This window comes from Taudactylus pleione, unplaced genomic scaffold (assembly GCF_031769625.1).
Source record: "Taudactylus pleione unplaced genomic scaffold, aTauple2 ptg000053l, whole genome shotgun sequence".
In the NCBI taxonomy this organism is placed as follows: Eukaryota; Metazoa; Chordata; class Amphibia; order Anura; family Myobatrachidae; genus Taudactylus; species Taudactylus pleione.
This window is the reverse complement of record NW_028284455.1, coordinates 2,609,198-2,623,331: the sequence shown is the minus strand read 5'-3', so window position 1 is coordinate 2,623,331 and position 14,134 is coordinate 2,609,198. Positions and strand designations below refer to the sequence as shown.

The 14,134-nt window shown below is 47.3% G+C and overlaps 1 protein-coding gene across 5 annotated transcripts in view; it reads left to right on the top strand.

Annotated features, from left to right (window-relative positions):
* Positions 1-14,134, top strand: part of CUL2 (cullin 2) — a 148,004-nt gene that overhangs the window by 99,813 nt on the left and 34,057 nt on the right. For all 5 annotated transcript variants that reach the window (XM_088462695.1, XM_088462698.1, XM_088462694.1 and 2 more), the window contains exons 16-17: positions 8,836-8,913; positions 11,318-11,384. In XM_088462695.1, the coding sequence (XP_088318821.1) occupies positions 8,836-8,913; positions 11,318-11,384 (145 nt within the window). The remainder of the gene's footprint in view (positions 1-8,835; positions 8,914-11,317; positions 11,385-14,134) is intronic.

Here is a 14,134-nt window from a genome sequence, read left to right as displayed (position 1 = left end):
CCAGAGTGGGAGGCCGACTTCTTCAATTCGCCCAGTGCTGGCACAATACCACCACGGATGCCTGGGTGCGAGAAGTGGTCTCCCAGGGGTACGCCCTGTCTTTTCGGCACAGGCCGCCTTGCCAGTTTTTTTGCACAAGTCCTTCTCAGGACAAAACCAAGGCCTTGCAGGTTCAGGAAGCCATAGAGGCCTTGCTGACGGCGGGGGTCATTATACCCGTACCACAGTCTCAACATGGGATGGGGTATTACTCTACGCTGTTTCTGGTGCAGAATCCCAATGGCTCTCATCGCCCCATCCTCAATTTGAAGTCCCTGAACAGGTTTCTCAGGGTTCCCAAATTCAGGATGGAAACTTTGCGTTCCATCATACTGGCGATGGAACCGGGGGATTATATGGTCTCCCTGGATATCCAGGACGCCTACCTCCATGTGCCTATAGCAACATCGCACCAACGGTTTCTGCGGTTTGCTATTCTCCACAACCACTACCAATTCAGGGCTCTACCCTTTGGTCTCTCCACGGCACCAAGGGTATTTACCAAGGTGATGGCGGTCATGGCGGCTCACCTTCGGAGCCAGGGGATACGGTTGCTACCGTATCTAGACGACCTCCTCTTGCTGGCAAGCTCCCCGGAGGTACTGATCCAGCATCTCCACCTGACGGTCGCTTGTCTACAGGCGCACGGCTGGTTGATCAACTGGAAGAAATCCTCCCTCATCCCATCACAACGGATGGTTCATTTGGGGGCCCTGCTGGACTCTCGTCAGCAACGGATTTTTCTGACTCCAGAGAAGGTCTCCTCCTTACAGCTGCGGATTCACAGTTGTCTGAGCAGTGGCAGAGTGTCGGTGCACTCAGCGATGAGAGTTTTGGTGTCCATGGTGTCGGCATTCGACATGGTGGAGTTTGCCCAGTTCCATTCCAGGCCCCTGCAGGGGCTGATTCTTTCAGAATGGAACGGATTGCCACACAGGATCCGCTCTCAGATGCTGGTGTTGTCCTCGGAGGTGCGTCTGTCCCTAGCCTGGTGGCTGCAGACAGCGCATCTCCTGGAGGGGCGCCCCTTTTGGATCCCGGAATGGGTTCTGCTCACGACAGATGCCAGTCTCCGGGGTTGGGGGGCGGTGATAGGCTCCTTGTCACTTCAGGGTCGTTGGTCGGCGGAGGAAGCGATTCTTCCCATCAACATCCTGGAACTGCGGGCAGTATACAGAGCCCTGCAGTCGTCCGGCACCGCTCTTCACGGAAGGGCCGTTCAGGTGCAGTCAGACAACGCCACCACGGTGGCGTACATCAATCACCAGGGAGGGACTCGCAGTCGAGCTGCGATGTCGGAGGTGTCCCGCGTCCTGGCTTGGGCGGAGCGCTATCTTCCAGCTCTCTCGGCAGTTTTCATCCCAGGAGTCCTCAATTGGGAGGCAGACTTCCTCAGCCGTTACGATGTGCATCCCGGGGAATGGTCGCTTCATCCAGAGGTATTCCAACTACTCGTGGACAAGTGGGGGCTGCCAGAACTGGACCTGATGGCGTCCCGTTACAATCACAAGCTGCCTGTGTACGGGTCAAGGACAAGGGACGCAGGCGCAAGTCTGATAGACGCGCTGTCGGTGAAATGGCTGTTTCAACTGGCTTACTTGTTCCCTCCGATATCTCTGCTGCCTCGGGTCCTGCGCAAGTTCAAACAGGACGGAGGCACACTGATCCTGGTGGCCCCAGCGTGGCCCAGAAGGCCGTGGTACTCCGATCTGCGGAGCCTGTCCATCGACGCTCCGTACCTCCTACCTCAACGGCGGGACCTGTTGTCTCAGGGGCCCTGTCTTCACCCGGATCTGGGTCGACTATCTTTGACGGCGTGGCTCTTGAGACAGCCGTCCTGAGGTCTCGGGGCTTTTCTAGCTCCGTTATTACCACCATGCTGAGGGCGCGCAAGCCTGCTTCCGCGAGGATCTATCACAGAGTGTGGCACACTTACTTTCAGTGGTGCGAGGCCAGAAACTATGATCCCCAGGTGTTCCGAGTTTCGCGTATTCTGGCTTTCCTTCAGTCCGGTTTGGACTTAGGATTACGTCTTTCTTCACTGAAGGTACACGTGTCTGGTCTGTCGGTGTGGTTCCAGCGCAGGATCGCTGCTATGCCGGACGTACACACCTTTTTCCAGGGTGTTTTGAGAATCCAGCCTCCCTTTGTGCCACCTGTGGCCCCGTGGGATTTGGCGGTGGTTCTTAGGGCCTTACAGGGTCCTCCTTTTGAGCCCTTGGAGTCAGTGGAGCTCAAGTGGCTAACTTTTAAAACAGTTTTCCTCTTGGCAATTGCTTCTGCCAGGAGGGTTTCAGATTTGGGGGCGCTTTCTTGTCGTCCCCCTTTTCTGATTTTTCATCAGGACAGAGCGGTGCTTCGCACTCGTCCTGATTTCCTGCCTAAGGTGGTTTCCAGGTTCCACATTAATCAGGAAATTGTTGTACCAGCCTTTCAGTCACCTGATCTTTCGGCTGGGGAGACTTCCTTAGACGTTGTAAGGGCACTCCAGGTTTATGTGGACCGGACTAGTTCTGTGAGGAAGTCGGATTCTTTGTTTATCCTCTTTGGTTTTCACAAGAGGGGTTGGCCTGCCAACAAACAGACTCTAGCCCGTTGGCTTCGTTGTTATTATTGAGGCTTATATGCAGGAGGGTTTACCTGTTCCAGCCTCGGTTAAGGCTCATTCCACTCGGTCCGTGGGCCCTTCTTGGGCTGCTAGCCGTGGCGCCTCTGCTGTTCAGCTCTGTAAGGCGGCCACCTGGTCTTCCATTCAGACCTTTTTGAGGTTCTATGCGTTTGACACCTTTGCCTCTCAGGATGCATCCTTTGGGCGCCGGGTTCTCCTATCAGCACAGGAGCGTCCCCGCCCTTAGTTGGACTGCTTTGGGACATCCCCAAGGTCACCCTGTGGACCCCTATGGACCCTGAAGTAGAAAACAAGAGATATGGTAAGAACTTACCTTTGTTATCTCTGTTTCTACGAAGTCCATAGGGTCCACAGGGCACCCGCCCTGACGCACCTGGCTTCATATGGGCTCTGTGACTGGTCACCGGTTTTCCGTCTCCCATTTCTGTGAGTATGGTTCTTGTGTGTTCCAGTCTTCCTTCTCTCTGTTTCGTCTCCTCCTCCGGCCTGGGCTGCTTACCAACTGAGGTGCCTGTGGCTCGGGGGCGGGGTATGGGGGAGGTTGGACCCAAGTGCATCCTGGGAGCAGCTAAAAGCTTTAACTCCGTGGTGCCCGAGGATCCAGGATCCAGCTATACCCCAAGGTCACCCTGTGGACCCTATGGACTTCGTAGAAACAGAGATAACAATGGTAAGTTCTTACCATATCTCTTGTTATTAGTGCATGGTTTTCAGATCAATCCCCACATAATTTTGTTTTCTGCATATAGTAGATCTAACTTTGTACTCTAGTTCATGCCATATTGTATAGAAATATAATATTTCATGATTAGCCGTGAGTAGGATGCCTGAAAACCTTGGTTAGTAAATGTTTAGCAGAGGATTTTCAAGAGGGTATCAGTACTGCTGGTTGAGCGTTAGTCTGAATACATTTTAACTTTACCCCGTATTCAATTTGAAGGACTTTCCACCTAGGCGGAAAGTCAATGCAATGTACCAGGCAAAAAAGTTTCACCTATGAATAGCAGGCAGAAAAAAGTACAGAATTGGGGTTTTGGGGTGCAACGTTGCGGGAACCCCCCTGCAGCCTTCAGATAGTCCCCCAAAGGTAAACGGTGTCAAAAAAAAAAAAAAAAAACACTTAAGTACCCCCAAAAAATAACTTTGAAAAAGGGGGCGAAAAAAAAATTGGGGGGGCAAAGTTGAAAACTAGCGAACTTAACTCTGGTGGGGTCCCCAAGTATGCCCCAAGTGTTTTTTTGATTGCAGGTGCTTGCGGCAGGTGGATTTTTCACGATTTTTATAACTACACTTTAGCAACTTTTAAATATGCAGACCCCCATTTTCAAGTACCCCAAATTTGCTGGGAGTAGTTATTTTTAGAAAAAAATACCCCTGAATACTATTCTGCACCACGTATTGAAAAACGCTATTTAGCAGCTATTGAGCCTGTTTAAAATTCCCAAATACCTTCAGCAAGCCAAATCGGGGGTATCATAGTGAACCCCCCATGTCAGAGCATCTATTGGGGGGTGTCAGACTTATTTCCCCAAATCTGACAGAACTTTCCGCCTGTTTCAGTTTCGCCGGGTGCCGTTTTCGCGTACTTTCATATTGAATCCGGGGTAAAGCGTGCAGGCGAAGTAGGCGGAAAGTCCGGGCTGCGAAAAAGTATTGTGGCTCATACTGAAATACGGCTCTAAGTCTTTCATGTTAATGCATGGTATCCAGATCTAAAATTGCAACATTGTATTTACCACCACAGAATACAATCAAATCTCTCTAATCCGCTATTATATTATAAATTGTAATATGTTAAATTTGCCCTAAATACATGTTTAAAGTATGCTTGTCCAGGTGTGTCAGCCTACTGACAAATCAGCGAAAAGCGAATTAGGAGCCTCCAAGGTTAGATAGAATTTAGGGGGTCATTCAGAGTCGGTCGTGAGCGCTCGCAACCGACTCGATGTTGCCCCACTGGGCATGCGCACGACGGAGCCAGCTCCATTGTGCGCTTGCGCGAGACCCGGCTAGCGACTGAAGCTCCGTCGCTAGGGGTCTCGCAGCAGACGGGGCGAGCTGTCTGGTGAGTGACAGCTCGCCCCGTTTGGGAGGCGGGCAGGGGGCGTGCCTGCCCAAACGGAGGCGTTCCCGCCGGAACGCTTGCCGTTTGGGGGCGGCCCCACTGACATCATTGCTGATGTCAGTGGGCAGCTTCCTGCTCGATCAGAGCAGGAAGCTCCTTTGGGCTTACGAGTGCCCAGACCCAACCTTAGGATCTGGTCGTAAGCCCCGGTGGTCAAGACCATCGAGACCATCACCCATGTCGGTCGCTAGAGCTGTGGGTGTTAACCCACAGCTTAGCGATTGACAAGGAGGCGGTAGTTCAGGATGCAAGTGGCCTCCCTGATTCAGTGCGACCGCTTGCAACTAACGACCGCCTCTGAATGAGGTCCTTAGTGTGTTCCTGAATATTACAAGTGTCCAGCAGACCGTCAGTACTGACACTGGTTTCTGCAGGCCGTTATACAGGCATGGACAGGCATACTGATGTCAGTTGGTGGGGCAGCCAGTGCGCAGAAACCTTGCTCAGGCCAAGCTTTTCGTGTAATATCGAGCGGATGGATCCCAATGGGGTGCCCATCTCATTCTCTAACTGGGTCACCTTGGCGTCCACCTCAACTATGGTCCGCATGACAGCAACGTTGTCCTTGGTGATGGCGGACACAGGACGGCAACAGCACACCTAGTCTTCCAGGGATCATTTCTTCTTCTGGGTCCACAACTATTACTTTGGGGTATGTGGATGTATCCAGGCACCAAACCGTTAATACAAGCTCTCAGCTCCCAGGATGCTCAAGGTCCTCCCCACGTATACCCCGCCCCTGGCTACAGGCAGTCAGTTGTTCTGTTTGGTGCGAGAAGGCACTGCACTGACAGTGGGACTGCTGCAGCACTCCCAGAGACAAGTTTTTGTTTTTTCCTTTTCCTGCAGTTGAGCAGGCGGCACGTGCTGTGGATCTGCTGAGCGTCTGATGGGGGACACGCGGGTCGCCTGCTCCATCTACCCCCGCGGCGCCGCGACACTGGTGTGAGGCCAGTGATTTCGGTAGGGGTACAAGGCCCTGGACTGCAACCAGGATGCAGGTAAGTGTGGTTGCGGCTGACGCCAGAGCCACGTGGCAGTCCGTCCTCTGGCGTGGAGACTGGTCGGTGGACTGCTGTAGTGAGGAGCCGGGGTAGTCTGCCTCCTACACTAGACCACCGGGACTTGATGTTCCTGACGGCCGGGAGAGCTACTGGCGGCGGCCCTGTCAGTGAGCCGGGTGGATCCACACAGGATAGGGGAGGTTTGCTCTCCCCGGCGGCCCCTCCCCCAACTCTCCTGCCCTTCTAGGTTCCCTTGTCTGGGTTGCTCCTCCCAGCCCCCAGCTACTTGAGTCAGCCAGAGACCACTCTTGGGTGCTCTCGATGGCTGTACACTCAGGAGGTTGGGTCAGTCCCCCTGTATGCCTCTCCCACGGTGACTGGTCATACAGAGCTCCATATGCTACTAGGCTCAGAGATACAAAGAATTGGCCAATAACACCAGGTGCGATAGGGTGGGTGTCCTGTGCACCCCATGGACCTCGAAGAAAAAGAGTTAACAAAGGTATGTTATACCATAACTCCTTTTTTTCCCGAGCTGGAATTCTGCAAACCACTCAAACACAATGATTCGGGACTGTGCTGCTTCCGCAAATGCAACTCTGTCGGTCAAAACTCTAGTTCTGTCGCAGACCTTTCTTGTAGTCGTAGAAAATAATGGCTCCCAAGTGGCCTCTGTTGAGCTCCATTATGAGTTTCTTGAAGGAAGTGAACAAGCTGACTTTTTCGGTGTGTAATGCTGCTTTACATATGGTTCTGTGCCATAAAATTCACAAGAACTTTAGTGTCTACTCTAACTATGCACTGCACATCTGGAAACTTATTGCCCACCCCTTGTAAATTATGTTTTATACATTTGAGCAACAGGATTATTGTGCACCCCATTGAAAGATTTCGCAATTTTTGTGTGTGTGTGTGTGTGTGTGTGTTGATTTGTTTTGGAGTAGCACCGCTAAAGAGGTAGATGATATAAAATGAGCATATGCAAGAAACCTCATATTAGGGATATCTGGTCATACAATTAATGAAGATACCTGGTACAATCCCCATCTTTGGAAATATTGGATACAGAGAAAAGATACTTGCAGACCTAAGGGGAGCCGGTAAACAAACCGATTGATGACCACCTTTACCATGCAGTATTAATGGCTTAAAGGAATAAAAATGACCTTGATATTGTTATGAAGGCTTTTATTTATAGTTGGTTTAGTTTTTGTTCACCTGTCCATCTAGCCTCTGTGTTCATGCAGTCCTACAAAATTCCTTTCATTGGTCAATGACTCATGTTCATGTTATAATTCTTATTCTATTATACATAAAAATATGCATTGATGCCAATACATTTGTGTTAAATAACATCACATAATGAAATATGGGTCACTGGGTCAATAGTAAATAGAATGTAGAAGGGTTTGGCAGCTAAGATGTGATGCAGTGATTGGAGCCTGGTATGAATGTGATAGCCACAGTCATGTGTCTATTCATACCTGACTTTTTAACGGATGAACATGGATCTGTCTGCGCCTCTATACTGTACTAAAGAATGGTTTCTATTGCAGTCAAATGTAGATTGAAACTGATAGGAGCTTTATTTTACCCTCCCCCCAACCCCATTACTTACTGCCGGGGTTCTCAGTAATTAGGATTCACAGCAGTCTTGTATGTATTTTGTGCTGTAGAATGAATCTGTCCATAAGGAATGACATTTTTTTTTATATATAAATATATATATATATATACACACTGTATAATGAAGTGGCACTCTGAGTCTTAAAAGCAGGTATATATATATATATATCTATATATATATATATATATATATCTATATATATAATGTAATGTTATCCAAAACCTGCCGGCACTCTCTCCACCATACACAATTGTTCCCGGTGCCCGGATGTAGTAAGATGTACAAAATTCAATGCAAAAATTGAATGCTAAAAACGGCACTCAGGGACTGACACGATGCAAATAAGAATCCATGTATTGATCAACGTTTCAGGGCTATACAGCCCCTTCCTAAGGATAACAGACTATACATAACATAACACACTTACCCCAATATAAATAGAGGATCCCACACCTCATATGCATAACCCCACCGTCTACGCCAGACCACGAGTCTCCACCCACTGAATGTGGTCCTCCGCACCACTTCCAGGATGCGACACAGCAGCTTCTGCTGATTAAAATATGCGGCATGTCTATATTGTGTCACAGCCGCTGACACTGTAACATCGCATACACAGCATTTTGCAGCAGATACACCCGCAGTTGCACATAGAATATAGGCATGCCACATATCATTATAATTCGCAGAAGCTGGTTGTGCGTCCTATTTGTAGTGCTCTGTGAGCAAGACCCATTTGAAGATAAAAAGTTCCTTGAAAATACTCTAGGTGTACATGCCGCCTGCCACCCCGGAGATAGCTGTGTGAAAGGTTTACTGTTGAGGCCAACAACAGCTAGAACAGTAAAACACACAGACTTTATCAATTTGCTCAGCAAAGCCAGGATGGTTTAAAGTAAAACTAACATTTATCCTGGCTGTTTATGGCTGTTACATTATACCATGTTTTTCTTCTAGAGAAACTCCCTTTTATTACTGAATTCTTCTTAGGAGCTTTGATTTACTTCTCTGGCTTTACATGTAGTATGCACTATGTAGCAGATTGGAAGTGGCATGTATTTGTTATATGCCTGCCTGTTGGTTATATTTATCCTGCAGTGTTTGACTTGCAAACTCTGCATCCAGGCAAATGTGCACCTAACTCCATCAGTCCCTTAATGTTTTCCATCAGATGGAAAGGAAAGTATTGTGTTGAACATTAATTGAGGTCTGATTGCTAGAGCATCCAACATAAGATGAAGTTTGGTGCAGTACATCTGGGACAGTTACACCGATCACTTTGAACTAGTTATGTTACATTACTGATATAGGACATATGCACTCTTCAATAGTCTGTAGCATTAGTGTTCTAGGTGATGTCTCCCTTCTCAGATGGCACAGACTCTATAGAATATGTACTTTTATCTTTTAGGCAGGCGCCTGGCCGCTGACTCAGGCCCCATCCTCCACGTTTGCTATCCCTCAGGAACTGGAAAAAAGTGTTCAAATGGTGAGTGATTCTGATACTACATATTGGGCAGCATGGTTGTGCAGTGGTAGGTGGTAATGTCTTGCAGGACTGACTGCATGGGTTTGATTCCAGCCAGGCTGTGTGGCGACTTGGTTTTCTTAAGATTCTGCAGTTTTGTTATAATTTAAAGAAATACTAGGACATTTGATCTTACCTGTTCATGTAACAAAATGACATTCACGCGTCCATACTTACCTATTTAGAATGATGGAAATGGACTGTTGACGACCACAGAGTAATTATTTATGAACAGTTATTTATATAGCAAACACATATTACACAGCACTCATACAGATAATATTGAGTCATGCTAAGGATATTGAATTAGAACCTCTATACACTCCTGCCTATACCTTCTAATATCCTGCCTATACCTTCTAATATCCTGCCTATAAACCTCTAAGGATGACGCTATTTTGCGTACGCAGTTATATAGTAAATAAAGACTCCAGACCTTGAACCTGTGGTTCCAAAGCACAAAGTGATATTTCAAGTAAAAGTACAGTCACACGCTATGATCGAAGTACAATTTAGCGCAAAGAATTATACAGACCCAAGTACAGTTATACATACGCAGCACTTCTGGACCAGATGTAGGCATCAGCAAGAAACCCCCCGTCTATCAGCATTCAGCAAGAAGACTCAGACTGGGGTCACAACACACACGTTTATACTCTCACAGAAACAGACAACACAATAGCCATTGGTTCCCAAGGAGGATGCATCTGTTGCAGAGCATTTAACAGGCTGATTCAAATAGACACAGTCCAGCCTCTAACAACTGGTTGTCTCTGTCTCTGGTTTCCTGCCTCATGCACATCCTAACAGTTGGTCATATAATGTACATTTCGGTGCTTTAAGTCTCTGCGGTCCATAAGTTGAGAATGCATGTTGCGATCTCCACACTGACTATACCAGAATGCTGTTGAAAGAGTGCAGATCAGTATAATATCAAACATGACTTACTTATCATGTATTAAACCTTAGCTACCAAATAACCTTTATTTCACAGCAATTATAATAAATGAACAAACTTGAATCTTATACTTTAAAGCTTATGAGACCTTTTATGTGAATATGTACTGTGTAAGTATTTGGGGTTTGATATAAAGACGCTAGCTAACTTGGGGCAGATGCGTGCGCATGAAGCTAACAAACAGCATTTTCATACAAGATCTTATGCATTCGCTAATATGCAACTAGTTAACAGCGCAATTGTGTGTATTTTTGTGTGTATGAGAAATGGTGTAAGATGCAATCGCATGATGCTAATAGTAACATCGCCATATGTACTTAAGTGTGAGTTTAGCTAAAATGGCGCTGGGCGGCCATTTGCAAAATTTTAAGCCTGTCTTGTCTCAGCTAATTATCCAGCTTCGACAATGCAGATAATATTTAGTCAGTCCCTTCCCCCCAATGGAGATTAAAGTCTATATTCTGTACCACATGGACATATACTAGCAGTCAGAAGCCCATGAACCTATCGATATGTTTTTTTGTGTTTGCTGGGCTCTTTGTACGCTATTCTTTTCCAGGGAGACCCAATAATTACCACACTACCGGGTGAAGTAAAGGTGGAAATGGAGCCTTTCAGGTGTTATTAAGCATAAACTCGCTGCCTGCAACTTTCTCACTTCTGAAGGACAGTGGATAGCATGGTCCCTACATTACATGTCAGTATAGGAGTAATTTAGGGGTGCGAGTGGTAAATTTGGGGGATACAAAATCAATCATTTGACATCACCAAAAATTCAGTATTAGTAAATGCTGGCAATAGTCAAAGCAATGTGGGATGTAGTTTTTTGCCATTTGTGATGGAGAGTTACGGGAATTGTCCTTCACATTTTCCTTTTTTCCTTAGAGAAATCTAGACAAGACATTTCTGGCTCCTTTGAAAACTGCTGCCTTCCCCTATGCCCCCAACCTGTTTGTCTGACAGCATAGTCCTGGAAGCTTTGCAGTCAGGGAAGTTCTGGTAGGTGGGGGGATAATGCCTTGATTGCCTGGGCTCTGATCAGCCCGTCTCAATCATATGTACTGTACCTCTGCAAAGTTAGACATTTACTGAGCTCTAAGTCTGCTGCCTTGCAGATAATAAGCTTGTGTAGCACGTTGCAGGCTATCATTGAAGTCCTGTGAGGCAACTTGGCAGTGCATGTATTGCTTCTTCGATTGGCAGGAAGATAAAGACCATGACCGTTGTCATCTACAGAGGGGTTCTCTCTACACTGAGAGACAGCTCTATGTTCTGATAACTATTCTTCCTGCTTCCATTCACAACCAACTGATACCTGAGACTAGCTATGCTTATAAGAGACATCACTGTGATATGCAGACAGTACAGCTGTGCGCTTATTAATACAATCTTTATTTTGTTTTCCAGTTTGAATTATTTTACAACCAGCATTTCAGTGGCAGAAAGCTGACGTGGTTGCACTATCTGTGTACAGGTAATGGCAGTTTACTTTATGGAGTGAAACATTCTTTATTATTAGAGAACTTGTTGTTTTTATGTTTTGTGTTTGTTCTTGGAGTACTGCATGCTATACAGGATTTCAGTACCCTTAAATTATTTTAAAGTATATTGCACACATGGAAAAAAATAACCCATCACTTACAGAACACCGGACCTGTGCGCCTTGGCTATACTCTTCCCACCCCTTACTATATTGTTATTATTGCTCTTATAAATCATTCTCCTAAGTCACATAATTGAATTCGGAATTTATTACATTTAAACAAAATTATAATTTAAGGGTAAGTAAAGCATATTGCGTTGGGTGCAGCAGTTGTGGCACCCAACGCAATATGCGGTCAGGTTGTTCCCACGGCTTAAGGTTTTGTTCTAAGTAGGGATGTGCGCCGTTTTGGATCTGGATTTGGTTTTGCAAACCCATCTTCAAGTGTTTTGGTTTTGGATCTGGATTTAAAAAAAAAAAAAAGAGGTAAAAAGTTTTAAAAACTGCTAAATTCATGTAATTTATGCAATACAAAACCCGAATTCCGAACCGCAAAAAGATCAGAACCGCGACCGGATCTCTCAGGAGATCAGTCAGAACCGAGACTGATTTACCCGGATTCACGAAATTCGGGTGGATTCGGATTTCTGGAGAACTGAACAGCACATCTCTAGTTCTAAGCAACGTACTCCGGGCCTGATTCAGAGCCGGACGCTCTGACAGAGCGCTCGCTCTGAATCTGGGCCGTCCTTCTTGATTTTTAGAGCGGCCAGGAAGATGGTCACGATGGTCAAGATCGTCATTAACAAGAGTCCTTGCTGGGCAGGTATCCCACACTAACACAATTTATCTATTGGCAAACATTAGAATACTAGTTAGCAGCCCATCAAAATGATGGGACAAGTTTGAGTGTTTTAAATGGGTCACTTTTCAGTCATTTCCCCCTACAGAGGTAAGGAGCAGTGTTTATCCCTTAACATATATGGATATACAACATATATCTCTGAATAAAGCCTTATACACTATTGTATATAATACAATTTAATATCATCCACCATGGCTCCATGTGCAGTGTGGGGTGAGGATGGATCAGACATATACATACATAGAGCCGCCTGTCAGTGTCACTCAGCAGTGCTGCTGGAGTCCGTGTCCCCGCAGTGCTACTAAAAATAAAAAAATCCAGAACTCTGTACAACCATTACAGTGCTTTTCTACTTCAGGGTCCATAGGGGGTCCACAGGGTTGACCTTGGGGGGGTATAGGTTGGGAACCAAATCCGGGCACCACGCAGTTAAAGCTTTTAGCTCCCAGGATGCACTTGGGTCCACTCTCCCTATAACCCCACCCCCCAGCCAGAGGCACCTCAGTTTAAGTTGGTGCCCGGCCGGAGTTGGGTCACCGTTACTGCAGGGGGGCTGCTTAGCAGCCCCTAAGCTTAAAAGAGTTTTATTTTATTATTTTTTACTACTCTTTAGAGCGGCAGCATCAGACTGTCCAATGGACGTCTGAGCTGCCGCTCCTACACCCCGCCGGCGCTGCGACGCCAGTACAGATCTGGGGATCGCAGCGGGACCCCAGAGTCTGTACTAGCCGGGCTCTGGAGGAATCCCTGGGCTGCTGCCGGATCGACGGGGACAGGTAAGTCGCGTGGTCACCGCTTGCGGTGATCCACGTGTGAATATGCAGCCTTATGCCTCCGGTCTCTGGGGACAGACCGGAGGCGCTAGCGGTGGCGGCGGGCTCCCCCTCCATGGAGGCATACCCCGCGTGTCCACAGCCCACCAGGGATTATAGCGGCAGCGGGAGCCGGCATCCCGGGGGGTTAATTGCTAGCCAGGGGAGGAAGCCTTCCCTGTCTAGCGGCTCCTCCCCTCAGCTCAGCGCGCCTTTCAATAATACAGTCTGGCGTCGCTGAGCTGCTTCCTCCGCGGGCCACGCTTCTTCTGAGGTCTCCAGTGGCCATTTTCTCTCTGTGGTGCTGCAGAACTCTTAGGATGTCAGTGAGCCCAGTCCCCCTGCGTACCTGGCCATTTGGGTGAGAGTACACAGCGCTATAGCCTTCCCAGACACTGAATCTGGGCAGTTGAATGTAGCGACATTGTGCAGTATATTATATGTCATGCTTATGTATGTATATATATATGTCTGCATTGTATGTGACTTATGCTAGTGCTGACTGTCTGCTCTTTCTCTCACCTGTCAGTGTATATCTATCCCTTTTCTTTATCTGCCCTAATACAGGTGTACCTGGGGTGGTTCTGAGACCTCACATATATATATTTGTTAATATCTGTGAGGTTTGTCACATACTGTTGCGTGCTGCACGTTGCCATATTTTAGATGGAACTGTGAGTTGCATACGCTGATAATGGGTCCCTGCAGCTAATCTTAGCGTCAGTCAGGACCGGTATGGCGCTGCTTAATATTTCCGTCAAGATAGTCAGATATATCTGACCAGGAGATTGCACACGATACTGCACCCATTATTGCGATCCTGCAAGTCATAGCCTGCAGGAATTAGTGCGGAGGATTTTAACTCAGAAAGGTTTATGTATGCGGCACCATCTGGTGCGGGGCCCCTTGCACGACCCCCTTAAAGGGCGGTTTATTTCTCAGGATCCTCTCCTTTGAGGATCGCCGGGCGGGCCCCATTGTCGTCACTCGCTTGGAGTTACTTCACCATACTGCCCTTTTGAACTCGGGGTATCTCGCAATTTCTTGCAATTTACCCCTGTGCA